Below are 16228 nucleotides of genomic sequence, written 5' to 3'. Positions count from 1 at the left end.
CGGGTAGAAAGATTGGCCATAACGTTCCGAGTAGACATAGTTTGGAGAGGTCACTGCTTTGCAAAGGCGGGGGTGAGGTTATTTGAATAGCTCGTGATCCCAAAGTGAGTTAGCATGAAGGCCAGAATGCGTGCCCGTTGGAAGAGACTTACGGTTCAGCACCTCCTCCCTACATCATCACGTTTTACAAGCTATTCAAATATCATTAAAGATGCTGAAGTAAAAATAAGGAACCTCAGTACTTTAGATTAAGTGGGAAGAGGGGTCTGCACTTGTAATTATTTTCTCTCTGTCATATGGAACTTGGGTAATCATGCTAAATGTTGAAGGCGAAGGAGTGAATGTTTATAATTATGGCAGATTTCTGTTCATTTGAGGGAGACTTCTGATTTTCCTCCCAATCCAGGCTTCATTTCAGGAGCTTATCTTTTCTCAGACTCCATTTGCTGTTATGCTGTACAAAATTTCACGGTAAACTGGCTGTTTTATTCATTGAAACCCTCGTGGAATCCTTTGAAGGCAAATCTCCAGTGTTTTAGCATTATCATGGATAATTAAGGGGTGAACTTACCACATTATAAGAAAAGTAGAATTATAATAACAACTAACCTTTTATAATGCTTTTTATATGCCAAGCGCTCTTCTGAGTACTTGACATGTATTGGATAATCCTCCTGACGGGCCTCTTTTAGGGTGGGTTTTATTATTGTCCCCATTTTACAGATGAAATTGAGGCACCACAGAGCCATTAAACTACTTGCCTGAGACCACACAGCCAGTGAGTGGTTTCAGATTCCACAAAACACGGGTTCGTACGCTAACCCACTATGCCGCTCACAGACTACAAATTAATCAGAAGATTGGGATGCCCCCATGTGTGACATGTAGCGTAACCAGTAAAGTAAGTGGAAATAAAGAAAAAAAAATCCCTAATATTAATCCCAAATGTTAAAGAAAAAGAAGTCAACGAGCAATTATTTTTCTGAATAGATTGCTCTTTGTCCTCAACTAGAGTCTAGTGGGTGTCACGGATCTGTAATGAGTGGCTGATGGGGCCACGGCCACTGCCAAGCCAATTTCAGCAGGGCCACGGTGAACACTGATTTTGAGAAAAATAGGAAAAATGGAACTGGTACTGTGGCCGCCCCCTTGGGCCATTTAGCTATAAAACGTTGTACTAATAATAACTTTGTATATTGTTTCAAAGGGTATATATAGGATTTAAAATCGTAATTTCTGTTCTTTGGTGGTATCTCGTAGTGGCTAAAACATCACTTATCCAGAGTTGGTCGCAAAATTGGTCCATCTGGTTTTATTTCCTTTAACTGGAAAATCTTTGTTGCTTCAGCCCTTCCTGAAATTATTAGTGAGTACTAAATATCCCCCTTCTGTTTCACCTTACGCCGCGCTCTGTGACCGCCGTTGGTCAGTGCCGCTGTTGTTTCACCCTCGCTCTGTTTTCTCGACTCCGTTTCTACCAGGGAGGAGACCCGGCTTTGTGCATCCTTTCTGCCGTTCCCGGCACCAGTCAGACACACAGCGCTTGCTGGCTCATGAATTGACTATAAAACCAACTTCATTGGTTCTGAAAAATACGACTGTGGCAAACCTGGTCCGCTCTTTCTTTGGTCATTGAGGATTGTAGTTCCCGACCACAAACCTTAGTTATGATAGTTCGGTCCTGTCCGTCGACCAGCTGTGAGATACTGAGCTACCTCGAAGACAGGATTTGTTGTGTAGCCATATTTAAATCCGAAGCACCTAGCACACAGCAGGGAGGAGCACTCCGGAAAGGTTTTTCAGCAAATGCACGAGTGAATGAATCCGTGCTGCTCTGTTGTCTCACCTGAGACGTAGATCTTTGTGTTGAATCTCTGTTGGAAATTTGTATTACTCTGGATTGTCTTGTAAAATTCCAAGTATTTAATGGGGCTCCCACCTGTTTTTTTAAATCAAAGCTGTATCATCTGTGCTTTCATTTTCTTAATCACGGATTCTTAACATTTCTACCTATGATTTACTCTGAAAGTATTGGAATATAAGTGGCTTGCATTATTTTTAACGCGCAGAAACGCATTAGCACATTTTTATAAAAAATCTCCATCTCTCTGTGGCATTTTTGCATGCTTATGTCATGTGTCAAAGTGCTTGAAGGAGGCACAGAATGGAAACTAAACAACAGATTTTGTGACTCCAGAAGATCAGAAGTAGCACCCAACCAAGAAACTCTTTTCTCCTTCCTTTGCCCGTCGTTCATCCGTGTGTATTTACTGTGCTTGCTGGTCTAACATATTTCTTGTGTTCTCTTTGCCACTATAGTCACGCAGATCGTTTTCTTATAATGTATGGAAATTTAAAATCTGGAATTTTGAAATTAGTTGAAACAAATGTTTAAAATATCTTCCGCCCCAGGGAGAAGGCTAGCATGGTTGTGCCTGAAGGGAGGGAAGGGAGAGATGAGGGGAACCTGGACCTGCTGAGAGGCTCCGCGTCCACAGGCTCGCCCACCGACACGCGGAAAGCAGGTGAGTCCTGCCCTTTGCTGGGCACCCCCGTTGCCTGTAAAGGAGGCTGTGGGTTTCCAGAGCTTCTCCGCAGAGGTGAGGTTTTTCTCAGCAACCTCGTACAGGTGGCTGCCTGCTCCCACACCCGGTGCCCGCGCTGACATTCGCTAACCATGTGTCCCTCCCGGGCCGTTGGCTGCTCATCTGTAAAATAAGGGGGCTGTGCTCCAGGCGCCCCAACCTCGGAATCCGTCACGCCCCGGCATTGCTCGCAAATGTGATTGGCTGAGATACAGAACTCAAGGAACCTGTGCAAGTGGCAATTAGGTTCTTACCTTCACCCAGAGAAGCCGGTTTACCTCACAGGTAGGCAGGAGCTGTGCGGGGCACGTCCCCACTTCTCTTCCTGTGTCCACGTGTTGCTTCTTGGCACGTCTCCACATCCCGGGTGTGTGGTGCCCTCATTGCGGTCTGCGCCGTGGCATGCCAGCAAAAGCTGCTGAATTCCGAGTGCGGTGTGACCCAGGAATAACCCTGTCCCCCTCCCCAAGTCCCCGTTTCCCCTGGCGGTGGCTGCTGCCAGCCAGGTGGCATGAGGAAAGCAATAAGACTGAGTTGGCTTAGCGTCCAGAGCGAGATCGGTTAGAGCAGCAGGACTCCAGACGTCAGGGTCCTCGGGAATAACCTCAGAGGCTTGTCAGAGCTGCGGATCCACAGGCCCCCCCTCCATGGAAATTCTGACTCAGTGAGTCTGGAATGGGATCGGCCTCTCAGGGCCTCCTGATAGGAGTGATCCCGGGACCCTACTTTGGGAAACTTGACCTCAGAGCATCTATGTCTTTTTTGAAGAAGATTCTCGTTGACTCAGATAGGCTGCTGACATTTCATGCAGAACTACCGAACATCAGCCATACGAAGGAAGTGAGATTTGAGCACGTAGGAGCCATGCAGAACGCCGTTTACAGAAGTCTGTCCTTCTGAGTTCAGTCCTCCAGGCCCTCCAGCTGCCATAACAACTTGCCACAAATCCAGTGGCTTGAAACAGTATACATTTTTTTGAATGTTTATTTATTTTTGAGAGAGAGAGAGAGAGAGCGCACAAGTGGGGGCGTGTTGCAGAGAGAGAGGGAGACACAGAATCGGAAGCCGGGTCCAGGCTCTGAGCCGTCAGCACAGATCCCAATGCGGGGCTCAAACCCCTAAACTGTGAGATCATGACCTGTGCCGAAGTCAGATGCTTAACTGACTGAGCCACCCAGGTGCCCCGAAACATATATATTTATTATCTTATGATTATTTTCTTCAAATTCTGGAGGCCAAATGGGTTTCACTGGGCTAAAACCAAGGTATAAGCCAGCTGTGCCCCTCCCACAGGCTCCAGGGGAGACCCCATCTCCTTGCCTTTTCCGCCTTCTAGAGGCACGTGTGCTCCTTGGCTCCTGGCCCTTCCTCCACCTTCAAAGACAGCGCCTCTGACCCTGACCTTCCTGCTTCCCTGTTTCACTTGTAAGGACCCTTGAGGTGGGCCTGGGTAATCCAGAATAATCTCCCAATCTTGAGATCCTTAATTTAGTCTCATTTGCAAAGTCCCCTTTGTCACGTAAAGTAATATATTTACACATTCCTGGGATTAGGATGCGGAGCATCTTACAGGGGCCACCATTCTGCCTACAGCAGCCCCTGGTCCTTCCAGGTGTAGTCCTTCAGCCAGCATCCTTAGCACCCACCCATTAGAAACACGGTGTCTTGGGCCCTACCCCAGACCCTCTGAACACAGAACTGCCTTTAACTTGCTCCCAGGCTGTTCTGTGCACATTCAAGTGTGAGAAGTTCTGGTCTACCGGCTTACGGTTTTTCCCACCTTCTTCCATTTTCCCACCTCCGGACTCACTGGTACAAGCACTAACAGCTCCAAAGGTTCTCACAGCAGCTTATAAGGCAGTTTACTCAGCGAGCCTTTTTAGGCATCTAGTATGTGCCAGACTCTGCCGTGGGAATCAGGAGTAGAGTGGGGCCGTGTGCAACCATCAGGGACCGTTCTTAGAGGGGCAGAGAGAAGGCAACAGTGAACGCTGGTGTTCGGGAGTCATTTGTGACTTTTCCTTTTAACTCTGTTCAGTTTAAGAGAAAATCGCCTTTAGTGACTCTGTAAACAGACCTTTCTGAAAATAGAGAAAAAGGAGGAATAAGCATGGGTTGTTATATGACAGCGGATCCGAGGTTAGCAGCAGCAACCCAGATTTTAAACTTTAGTTGTTCTGCTTCGTCCTTGAGAGTTCTTCCTCAGTGACATCACTGACCGTGCCACCTTTTGTTAACAGGTGGCCAGGAGCAGAACGGTACACAGCAAAGTATAGTTGTGGATATGCGTGAGTTCCGCAGCGAACTCCCATCCCTGATCCACCGTCGGGGCATTGACATTGAACCGGTGACGCTGGAGGTCGGAGACTACATTCTGACTCCAGAAATGTGCGTGGAGCGCAAGAGCATCAGTGATTTGATTGGCTCTTTAAACAACGGCCGCCTCTACGGCCAGTGTATCTCCATGTCCCGCTACTACAAGCGCCCAGTGCTGCTGATCGAGTTCGACCCCAGCAAGCCCTTCTCGCTCACTTCCCGAGGTGCCTTCCACCAGGAGATCTCCGGCAATGACGTCAGTTCCAAGCTCACCCTCCTCACGCTTCACTTCCCCAGACTCCGGCTTCTCTGGTGCCCCTCCCCCCACGCCACCGCCGAGCTGTTCGAGGAGCTGAAACAGAACAAGCCGCAGCCCGACGCAGCCACGGCCATGGCCATCACGGCGGATTCGGAAACCCTCCCAGAGTCAGAAAAGTATAATCCGGGTCCCCAGGACTTCTTGTTGAAAATGCCAGGGGTAAATGCCAAAAACTGTCGCGCCTTGATGCACCACGTCAAGAACATCGCAGAGCTGGCCAGCCTGTCGCAAGACAAGCTGGCGGGTATTTTGGGCAACGCCTCGAACGCGAAGCAGCTCTATGACTTCATCCACACCCCTTATGCCGAGTTTGTGTGTAAAGGCAAAATGAGAAAGTGAACGAGGGCGGCCGTTTTCTTATCCCGTGACTGTGATTTGCAGCCACCCTGTACCGGAATGAACAGACCGAGATGAATCACGAGCCGAGAACTCCGCTCTCTTCAGCACCCAGCGACCGCGCCGTCCGCTTCTGGGGTCAGCGGACCACAAGCCCAGATGCCCCTCTGGACTTTGTGTTTAGGCACTGATTTTAACCTTCCCATGCCGGCCCGCCTCCCTCCCTGCGCCGTCAGGGCCAGAGGCAGCGTGTCCCGCTCTTCGGTCAGGAGTCAGAATCAGGCGAGGCGTCTTGTGGGGGCTTATAGGAGGCCGCTCTTGACGCAAGCAGCAATTTATGTTTCCCACGCAGGCCGATAAGACACACCATCATGTCCCTCCCCTCTTTGTCCAGGACGGGCCCCCGGAACGCCGAGAAGGAACCTTGTCTGCCATTCCTTGCCAGTTCTCACCCTCTTTTCCGCAAATGCGCGCTTCCCCCTTTAAGAAAAACCCACGGGGACTTCCTCGTACTGACGTAAGACGTAAGATGGCGCCCCGTGAAACTGGCTGGTTCCTCATCCCCCAAATGTGTGTGACGCGTACCAGAGCTCGATTGTGCAAAGCCAGCAGCTTTTAAACGTGAGATGAATTGTTCCCTGTTTCCAGAATTTGATGGTGAAGGAGCGCTGAGGACGCGCCGTCGTGCAGACATCTCACCTCCTGAGTCTCCGAGATCTCTAAGCCCAAAGGGCTCGTTAGAGTCTCTTAAGACTTCCTCTTCCCCCCCAAGCCTCTCCCCACACGCCTGAGACCACCAGCGCCAGATCCTCTCCACACGCAGCGTCAGCCCACCCTCTGCTCCCCGCTTCGTGTCCCTGGGCCAGCGTGCTCACTGGCGTCTGTGTGAGGACTCAGGGACAAGCAAACGGGTGGCCCCCCGAGTCTTTAAGATCGGGTTTTCCTTCTTGGAGTGGAGATGAAAGAAGTACAAGTAAATGGAAGATCAGCGCATAGAATATCTAAGAATTCTAGAGAAATTTACACACTTAAAAATTCACAAAGCCATCTCCTTCTCAAACCTTCCGATTGAGTGAGGTTAGCTTTTTACTGAGGTGCACATACAGGACATTCATAGCATCTTTGTGCAGTTTTTAAACTTTTCTATTTCAGCTTCACTAAGGTATTATTCACACATCTAGTAACGAGTAGTAAATTTTCTACCTCAAGAGCTGATGCGGACGTAGACAGCAGTGCCGCCAGCCACACCGCGCAGTTTCGCGTTTTCCGCGTCGGCCATGTTTTCGTTTGTCACAGTGTTTGAACTCAGAGTGGACGCGGGAGCACAGAACAGAGAGCGGTCTTAGCCTCCGCAGACGTTCTTTCCACCGGCCTTTCCACTCATATTGACGTCTTGATCCCTCCATATGTTAACACTTGTTGATAAGGTTAAAGCAGACGTGGATTTCCAACGCTCTGCCAGGGTAGGACAAGAATGAATTGAGAGATATCAAGGAACCGTGTCGTTACCCGGAACTGTGTACAGTGATCTGAGGAATGGAGAAGACGACAGGAAACAAAAATTAGTTTAAGGTAGAATAAATAGTTGGGCTACTCATTTTTTCCCCCCAGAGTTAAAAATACACCCTTGAGGGCCACCTGGGTGGCTCCTTTGGTTAAGCGATCGACTTTGACTCAGGTCATGATCTCGGGGTCCTTGAGTTCAAGCCCCGGGTCGGGCTCTGGGCTGACGCCTAACAGCCTGGAGCCTGCTTCATATTCTGTGGCTCCCTCACTCTCTGCCCCTCCCCTGCTCACACTGTGTCTGTCTTTCTCTCTCTTTCAAAAATTAATGAACATTAAAATAAATATACACCCTTGAGAATAGAACACAAAATGTTGAGAACATTTTGTATTTCTTTCAGAGTCCAGTCAGAGTTAAAAGTACATTAAAATAGACATCCCGCCCCAAATGGAAATGGCTATTAACAATTTTTCTTCACCCAGTTCTAGCTCTTCTGCTTGTGGCAGATGAAATTGCTATTTTTGTTTTCTTCTTGTGTAATCCCACCTGCCGTATTTTGTTCTTCCATTACATAAAAGGCAAATCCGAGCATAGCACATTTTTTGATGTGGGTTTCCCTCCGATAGAAGTCTTCAGAAATAAGCCCTAGTCCTAAATCTACCATTTTAAACAGCCCTTGTTATCTAGTATCACATAGATAACAGTCTTAATTGTATTCAGGGCGCTGTTGTCTCCCTGCTCTGATTCTGTCATTTGCTGTTGAACCTACCGGACCCTTGAAGACAGGCAGGCGTGCTGCCTCACGTGTATTTAATTTATGGACGATGGTTTCTAATGAACTCGAACGTGCTCGTTGTAGACACAAGTCTCCCGCTGCCACTTCCCGTTCCCACTAAGGAAATACATCTTAATGTGTGTCCAGTTGTGGGGAGCCTTCAGTACAACCATCGTGTATTCACTTTTATCACATTCTTTGACACATTTGTACAACGTGAGACTCTTGGCAAAGGACTAATGCATGAATTTGCAAAACTAACGTATCGCTTTATTTTCCAGCATCATATTGTTACCTTTGCCTTTTTTTTTTCCTTTCAAAATAGTAAAGATCTAGTTCACTTATGAACTCACGCTTAGCTTTTTTCCAAACCTTTTTTAAAAAACTGAGATGAGCATTATACTGTTTTTTGAGCTTTTTTGCATAAAAAAAGCAGCACGTATGAAATAGGAGAGCACTTTCACTGAAAATAATTGTCCCATCCATGCACCCATCGGGACACAGAGGGTTAAGTCTAGATTTGGTTGTGTTGAGGTAACAGAATATAGAATTAATAAATGGCCTCCAGCAAGAAAGCCTACCCCGAAGTCAGTCCAAAGAAGTGGGTGGGGGCAGAGAGACAGGAGTGTTGTTAGTCTTTGCTTTTGTTTTTCAAGCATAATTTGATTTTCCTCTGGCTCAGAAAACTTCTTTAGGGAACTTCTCTTCTCTTTTGTGTTCAGTTTAGCCCAGAAACATCCTCCTAAAACCCAGCAGTTTAGGAAAGTTCTTTTTTCAGTCTTGAATACATTCAAATGTATCCAGACTTCAACATGAGTTGTCATTTTTCTTAATTATTTTGCTTTCTATTTTGGTTTATTGCTACTTCCTGCCCAATTCTGAACTTCAGTACTTAACCATCTTTATCCACAGGTTTTTAGTGGGTCACACCCCTGCTGTTTTTTTTTTTAATTTAAGGTGATGTAAGCCAAAAGGGAGACTGATTCATATCAATTTGTAACAAGAGGCGTGTGTGTGTGTGTGTGTGTGTGTGTGTGTGTGTGTGTTTAATAAAATGTGTATTTATTCAGTGTTTTCCTCAGCATTCTGTGGGCAAAATAAAAATAACAATGTATAGTGAAAGGACATGTGTTCCCAGCGGGTCGTTTTTACCAACATGTTGGTAACTATAATCAGAAAGGAAGACAATATGTAACGTGCTTTCTTTTTTGTTGTGCACAATAAATGATTGCAAACCCCAGCTTCTGCGTTTGACTTGCGTGACAAACCCACTTTCTAAGGCTGCAGCACATTTTTCTTTTCGGTTATTTTTCCTTTACTGCCTTTTATTTTGTGCGTATTTCCTTAAGGAGTGGGGGAGAAAAAGAGTATTCTTCTGAAAACACTCGTTTGTTGACGTGTAATGAATATGTGCTAAGCACAATGCCTGGAACATCTTAACTCAACAGAGAGATTAATTTCCTGCCGCCCCTGACTCATAAGTTCTTGTTCCTTCAGCGTCAGAGTTGAAAGTAAATAATCCTTGCGACACATCTAGAATTTATTGTAACCTCTTATGTTTAATTATTATTTAATTAGCTTACTAATTGGCTCATCTTGAGGATTTCATTATTTTCATTTCCATCTTAAAATGTAGAACCGATCCCTTTGTAACAAGGCATAAGACAGGTTATTTTGCAAAATGTTTTAATATTGGAATAAAGACTGGTAGAATAATTAACCCTTTTTTAGTAGTAGTGATATAATTCAATTCACATTTACTGAGCCCTTGTGCATGATCTCTTTTCATCACAAAGACAAAGGTGCTATTATTTAAAAGCCTCTTTTACGGTGGGGGAACTGAGGAGCAGAGAGGTTAAGTCATTTGCCCAGGGTCACCCAGCAGTAAATGATGGAACCTTGATTTGAACCCAAACAGTCTGACTCCCGAGCCCATGCTGAAACATTGGTGATGAGTGGTGGGGGGAGAGAGGTTTGTGCCCACTTTCAAACATTTCATTACAAATATGTCCCAGAGAAAGCAAATTGGTTTGTTTTCATGCCTCTCTTAGTTAATAGTTTCAAAAGCAAGTATATAAAATTTGAAAAAAGGTCAAAGAGATTACTGAGCTGGATGATGTCGGGGCTCCTGGCTGGCTTAGTCAGTGGAACATTCCACTTTAGATCTTGGGGTTGTGAGTTCAAGCCCCACGTTGGGCTCCATGCGGGGCATGAAGCCTACTTAAAAAATAGATAAAATAAAGTAAAAAAGAGCTGGATGTTGTCCAGACACATATGCTCCCTGGGGATTATCTGATTTTCCATGGCTGCGTACCTCTTACTATTTCACAACTTTATGAGACTAGAGGTTAACTTGTAGAAAACCTGAAAGCAATACAAGCGATTCCTGTTCAGTAGTGTTGCAAGGTTATTGGCTGGTGAGACAGGAACCAGTGCTACTACGTTCATTAGCAACTTTATTTCCGCGTTCATCTGACCAGCTACCAATCTCTGGGTCTTTAATTTTCTTTCAAATCAGTCTTAACATCTAACTGGTTTCCTCGCGCATTGAATCTAATAAAATCTTTGACCCCTTTTGTTGTTGTTTCTATTTGTATGAGAGCCACGTTTCTAACTTTCTGAAAAAATCATGCTTTGCAAATGGTGTTGCCAACATGAGCTTCCATATGATGATAAAACCGTGTTTTCAGCCTCAATCATCCCCAAATTGCACCTTGTAAACTAGATGGTGGGTAATATACATATGCATATGTTTAAGAACTGTTGTTTGATAACTAAGATGTTAATACTACAGACTATAAGTGGATCAAATTTAAGAACTATAGACTCATTTTAAGATGCTCTGTGGACCCCTGTTTCTCTGTTTACAAAAGTTTAACTGAATGTTTCATCTCAGCTCTGTTTCCCTATAGCCCCTGACTATGAGTGTTCGGGAGACTGATTCATGAATAAGAAAGAAGAGGAATTTTAGATATTCCCAAGGATCCATTTGCCCGACAAAGATATTTCTACATGAAAAGAACAGTGCTCCCCAAGGGCCTGGGAGACAGGTAAACAAAATCAGTTTGTGATTTCCACCAAGGGAGTTTCCCGGGATTCATGAAAACAGTAAATAGACCAGGTCTGATGGAACGGCAGCGGTGCAGTATATTTAAGATGATGATCTTTGGGGACCCTTTTCCAACAGAATTTGGTGTCAGTGCGTGCCTTTCACTGAGAGATTTGCTTCTCTGTGCAACTTTGTTTCTGGGCAGGGGGACGCCCAACCGGAGCTCAGGGAAGAAGATAGTTCGGTAGACTAAGAGAAGCATGACTGGGCAGGTTTGTTTTCGTTTTCAGCGTAAGGCGTTTCCTGCAGAGGGCAGAGGGCCAGCTCTGGGTTCGATGCCGTAACAGCACATGCCATCAAGGGACATTCAGCCTTGCAGTGAAGGCAAGTCAGAGAAAGAACCCAAGCAACTAAAACAATTCAGATGCACGAGAGAAGTAGACGTGCTTTGGAGGTCAGAGGAAGATGCCGCATCTGGCTGTAGGGATCTAGAATGGCCTCAGAGGGAAGGGCGGGGCATGCATGTCCACGTGCAAGAGCTTTAGCAAAGACATGGAGAAAATGGTGGTGTTTAAAAGAAGGAGTCGAGAACGGCAGAGTTGGGGCAATTCGCTGGAGACATATCATAGGGGTCTCAAGTGCTAGGCTCAAGGCGTTCTTATTTTCATAGAAAAAGAAATGCTCAAATAAGGGAAGGGCGTGAGCAAGAAGTCTGTTTTACAACTGCAGCCTGGGAGCAGCGAGTTTGAAATGGAAATATTAATTGAGCACTTACAGTGTGCCAGATATTTTAGGTACTTTACCCCAAGTACGTCCTCACGCCCTGAAGCAGGGAACATCCCTGCTTTGGTAATGGGGCCGGTAAGATTGAGAGAGCAAAAAATGAAAGTCACAGAGGAAATAAGCGGCAGAGGTGGGACTCAAACTCCACAGCCCCCTTTCCTTCTGCGGCCCCTTTCTACCTAGAAGGAAGGACTGGAGGTGGAAAGGCCATTCAGAAGGCTTTGCAATAACCCAAGCAATAGAGAATGACAGCCAGAATGAAGATTATAGCTTTGGAAATGGAAAGAAGGACAGAAATTGAATAGGCATCGAAGGGGAATGGCAAAGAAAGTCAATGCCAGGGAGTCTAAACACTTGCCTTTAAGCCCAGGCTCAGAAAACGATGATGCCGTGAACAGAACCAAAGAGGACCCAGCCGTGTTGGAAAGAAAATGAAGTTCTGGGGTTTTTTTTTTGTTGTTGTCATTAAAGTTTATTTATTTATTTTGAGAGAGAGTGAGAGCAGGGGAGGGGAGGGGCAGAGAGAAGGGGAGAGATTGAATCCCAAGCAGGCCCCATGCCGCCAGCACAGAAGCCAGTGTGGGAGTCGAACTCATGAACCGCCAGATCATGACCTGTGCCTAAACCAAGAGTCAGATGCTCAACCGAATGAGCCACCCAGGTGTCCCAGGCTCAGAAAACGACAATGCTGTGAACAGAAACAAAGAGTCTGCAGAAGGACCCCACTGTGTTGGAAAGAAAGCGAAGTTCAGTTTTGACCAAGTCGATTTCAAGATAGCCGATAGGCAGACAGTCTCAATTCAAGGTGCAGTTGACCTCTGCACGGAAGTGAGAACCAAAGGCATCAGATAAATGGTTAACACAGAGAAAGATGCAAGAGAAAATTAGAAAATGCCCAAATCTTGGGAGTGAGAGCATAGAGGAGGCAGACTCTTAGAAGATCCTCAATGTGTAGCAGCCACCAGAATCAAAAGCGGCAGAGAACTTCAAGGGAGACCCACGGGGCTGGGAGCTGAGCTTGGACGCGCTGGTGGCCTCACACTGTGACGAGAGGGCATCCTGGGCAGGGGTTCCTGGGAGCCCAAGGGCACACACCAGACGGGGGCACGGTGAGTCTGGAGACAAGGAGGACAGGCAAGCAGCACTCCCAAGGTGATCATGTGTGTTGGTGATCAGAAGAAAGGAGCGCAGTGGAGCCAAAGAAGGAAGATGCAGGGCGCCCGGGTGGATTGGTCGGTTGAGCGTCTGACTTTGTCTCTCAGGTCATAATCTCACAGTTCGTGAGTTCGAGTCCCACATCAGGCTCTGTGCTGACAGCTCAGAGCCCGGAGCTTGCTTCTGATTCTGTGTCTCCGTTTCGCTCTGCCCTTCCCCTGCTCACGCCCTGTCTCTCTATGTCTCCCAAAAAATGAACAAATGTTAAAAAAAATTAAAACAAAAAACAAAAAAAGGAAGATGCTAGAGAGAGAACAGATCATTAGTGGAAGCAAAACCCACTGTTGGGGGTCCTGAGGGTGGAGGGAAACAAAAGTGATTTTTACTTTTTTTCCTTTCACAACCACAGAAAACCCATTTTTGTATCTATTTGCGGCTTCTTTTGGGGGAGGGGGGCAGAAAGAGAGAGAAAGTGGGAGAAAGCACAAGCAGGGGAGGGGGAGAGAGAGGGAGAGAGAAAATCCCAAGCAGGTTCCATGCTCAGCAGGGCTCAATCCCACCATCCCGGGATCATGACCTGAGCCGACATCAAGAGTCAGACACTCAACTGACTGAGCCACCCAGGCGCCCCTGATTTGCCTCGTCTTAAAAACTAACATTTATAGTACCATGTACCCCCAACTTGGGAAGGAACCGGCAGGCCACAAGAAGTCACCATGAGCCCTTTTCTGAAACCTGTTTTAACAACAAAATGCTGCTGTTTGGCAGTGAGGTCTGCTTGCGTTTAAACTGGCAGGGGGGATGGCCTAGAACCCCTCCATTTGTAATCTGGCTGTGGAGTTTTATTATTCTTTAAAGCATCCCTTGCAGTGAACTATGAAACCAAAATGTATGCTGGCTACTGTCGTCTGCAAACAAAGTGGATGTTCAGTAGCTCTCCCTAGCCAATCCTAAGACTGGGAAGGATTTTTATTTTGGTCGCCCTGAGCTTACTGTAACTGGGGCGGCTGGGTTGCTATGGTGATTTCTTCCCCAAACAGCGCTTTGCCGCAATACACGGAAACAGCAGATAAATCTGCTTTATGTTGATTTGATCGCGACATTAATTCTGGTTGACGCATCCCGCGTGCCCCCCATCAGGACTTGTGTGTAGGAATTTTCGATCGGGGCCGAGAAGGCCTTGTCTAAAAGAATAATAGAAACTTCGGTTTTTTGAACCTGGGCCTTCACAATTCATGCGGCTGAAGATGGCTGGCTCAGGGCCTAGAGCCCGACCACGGGGGTGGGAGGGATGGGGGTTGTAGCTGGAAGAAGGTCCATCGCTGAAGCAATTATGTGGTTAATAGCTCCAGTGTGGGCATAGGCTGAAGGTTGTGACTCACGCCCGACTCTGTCACTAATAATCGGGGGTTGGGCAGGATGCACAGAAAACTCAGCCGTTCCTTCCCGTTCCTCTTGCAAATCTGTAACTTCCTACAGGATCTGTCGGTCCTTGGAGTGGGGCGAGGAAGCAAGGCCTCAACTCCGGGACGCGGCGCTCCCTGTCTTCACCAGTAGGGGTCCCCATCGAGTCACAGCTCCTTAAACCAGCTTCGCTGGAGTCGCTGGACGCTTTAAGGCCGACCGCACTTTGAATGGGGGTGTATCTGCCTCTGATTCTTGCCTAACCGTGACATGGGAGAGAAGAAAAGTAGCTGCCTGTTTCCAGCATGACTCATTATAAACAAATGGAGGACAGATCGACTGCCTCTTATCAGAGCCCGAGTATGTGCCCCAGGCCTGAGGGTGAGTCACACTGGAAGTCGCAAGTCTTTTGTTGGGTCGAAGGGATTTTTTTCCCCCCTTGCAGAAGAGGTGATTTCTTAAATACAATCAGTGACCCCCCCCCCCCAGTGAGCCCTGGGCTTCTAGGTGAGGTCAAATGCTCCCCCCACAAAAAACCAAAAAGGCTTCCAAATAAAACTGGCCGCCTGCACAAGGACCCATTTAGAGTTGATGATGGAAGCATTTGCAATCTGGCCGCAATGGTTTCACAACATACACACCTGCCAATAAATCATCCAAGGGTGCACCTTAAGTATGTGCAGTTTATTGTGTGTGAACTACACCTCAAAGATTTTTTTTAAGTTTTTTTTTTTAATTTATTTATTTTGAGAGAGAGAAAGAGAGAGAGCGTGCACAAGCTGGGGAGGGGCAGAGAGAGAGGGAAAGAGAGAATCCCAACTAGGCCTTGCGCTGTTGGCACAGAGCCCTACATGGGGGCTAGATCCCAGGAACCTTGAGATTATGACCTGAGCTGAAACCAAAAGTCAGAGGCTCAGCCGACTGAGCCACCCAGATGCCCCTTCACTGCAAAGATTTTTAAGAAGAAATACAGTTAACAAGTTAGTGAGGAGGGGAAAAAAAAAAAAACCCTGGCCAACCCATTTTTATTGTGAATTATCATGAAGCTGCCTGCACACCCCCTCACTCCCTTATCCATACCCTTCTGTTGCTTTGCATTTCGGCGCAAACCCAGACAGGGTGCCCGCACCTGAACAGAACCTCATGCTGGTAGGCCGATCCCAACCCTCAGAGTGTGTGTTGGTAGGCGAGTTATTTATTTCTCCTGAAGGAAGGCGGTAGGGAGAGGTAGCACTGGCAACAAATTTGGAGTCGGGGCAGATGGCGGGGAGCAAAAGGAGAAATAAGCACCCTCGATGTACCTGCCCCTCACCGCCTCCCCGGCTGCCAGCAGAACGCAGGAGGCTGTTTATGCCCTGGGTGCCTTCATATTTCAGCCCATACAAGTCAGGTCAGGCCAGCTGCATGACTGCAGTCGGGAGCTCCGAGGACGGGCTGTGCCGACAGATCCCGCACACGTGAATGACCTAACGTTTGGCCTCCAGCACACGAGGGAATTCGGAGGGAAACGAACATGCATATGCTTAGATGGTGGAAAAGAACCAAGTAGCCGGGCGGGTGGGGTGAAGCCAAAGAAAGTAGCGAGCAGAGGAGGGGTGGCCCCGATATAAAAGCCGACGACCTCAGTTAGGAAAATAGGGACACGTGTTTGCTCGTGGGCTCGCTGATGAATTTCTTCCAAAAAGCAATTGACATTTTTCTCCTTTCAGATACTATGCTCTCAAGTGGGCAGGAAAAGTGACTCATCTTGCAAATACCTGCTTCTGACTGCTTAAGGAAAAGGCCTTACCTATTTCTTTCATGTTTCCGTACGTCTGTTCCTGTTGCTGTCTTTGGGTGAAGAAATTCAGGTTACACATCAAAGTCGGGGGATCCGGCTGTCATCTTTAACAAAAGGGTCATTAACGTTGGCGGGGGTTGTCTTCATTTTCTAATCTCTCAGTCAGTCGCTGTCACTAAATGTGTGTGTGAGAGACTGTGGGGGGGGGGAGTCGTGTGTGTA

The 16228-nt window shown here is 47.0% G+C and overlaps 1 protein-coding gene across 2 annotated transcripts in view; it reads left to right on the top strand.

The window, feature by feature from the left end:
- ERCC4 (ERCC excision repair 4, endonuclease catalytic subunit) overlaps positions 1 to 9075 on the top strand; it is a 32841-nt gene extending 23766 nt beyond the window's left edge. For both annotated transcript variants that reach the window (XM_043560504.1, XM_043560503.1), the window contains 2 exons: positions 2413 to 2525; positions 4826 to 9075. In XM_043560504.1, coding sequence (XP_043416439.1) covers positions 2413 to 2525; positions 4826 to 5559 — 847 coding nt within the window. In that variant the 3' untranslated portion in view covers positions 5560 to 9075. The remainder of the gene's footprint in view (positions 1 to 2412; positions 2526 to 4825) is intronic.
- The last annotated feature ends 7153 nt before the right edge of the window (positions 9076 to 16228 follow it).

Source organism: Prionailurus bengalensis, chromosome E3 (genome assembly GCF_016509475.1).
Source record: "Prionailurus bengalensis isolate Pbe53 chromosome E3, Fcat_Pben_1.1_paternal_pri, whole genome shotgun sequence".
NCBI lineage: Eukaryota > Metazoa > Chordata > Mammalia > Carnivora > Felidae > Prionailurus > Prionailurus bengalensis.
The sequence above is the reverse complement of the archived record's forward strand: the minus strand, read 5'-3'. Positions and strand labels throughout refer to the sequence as shown.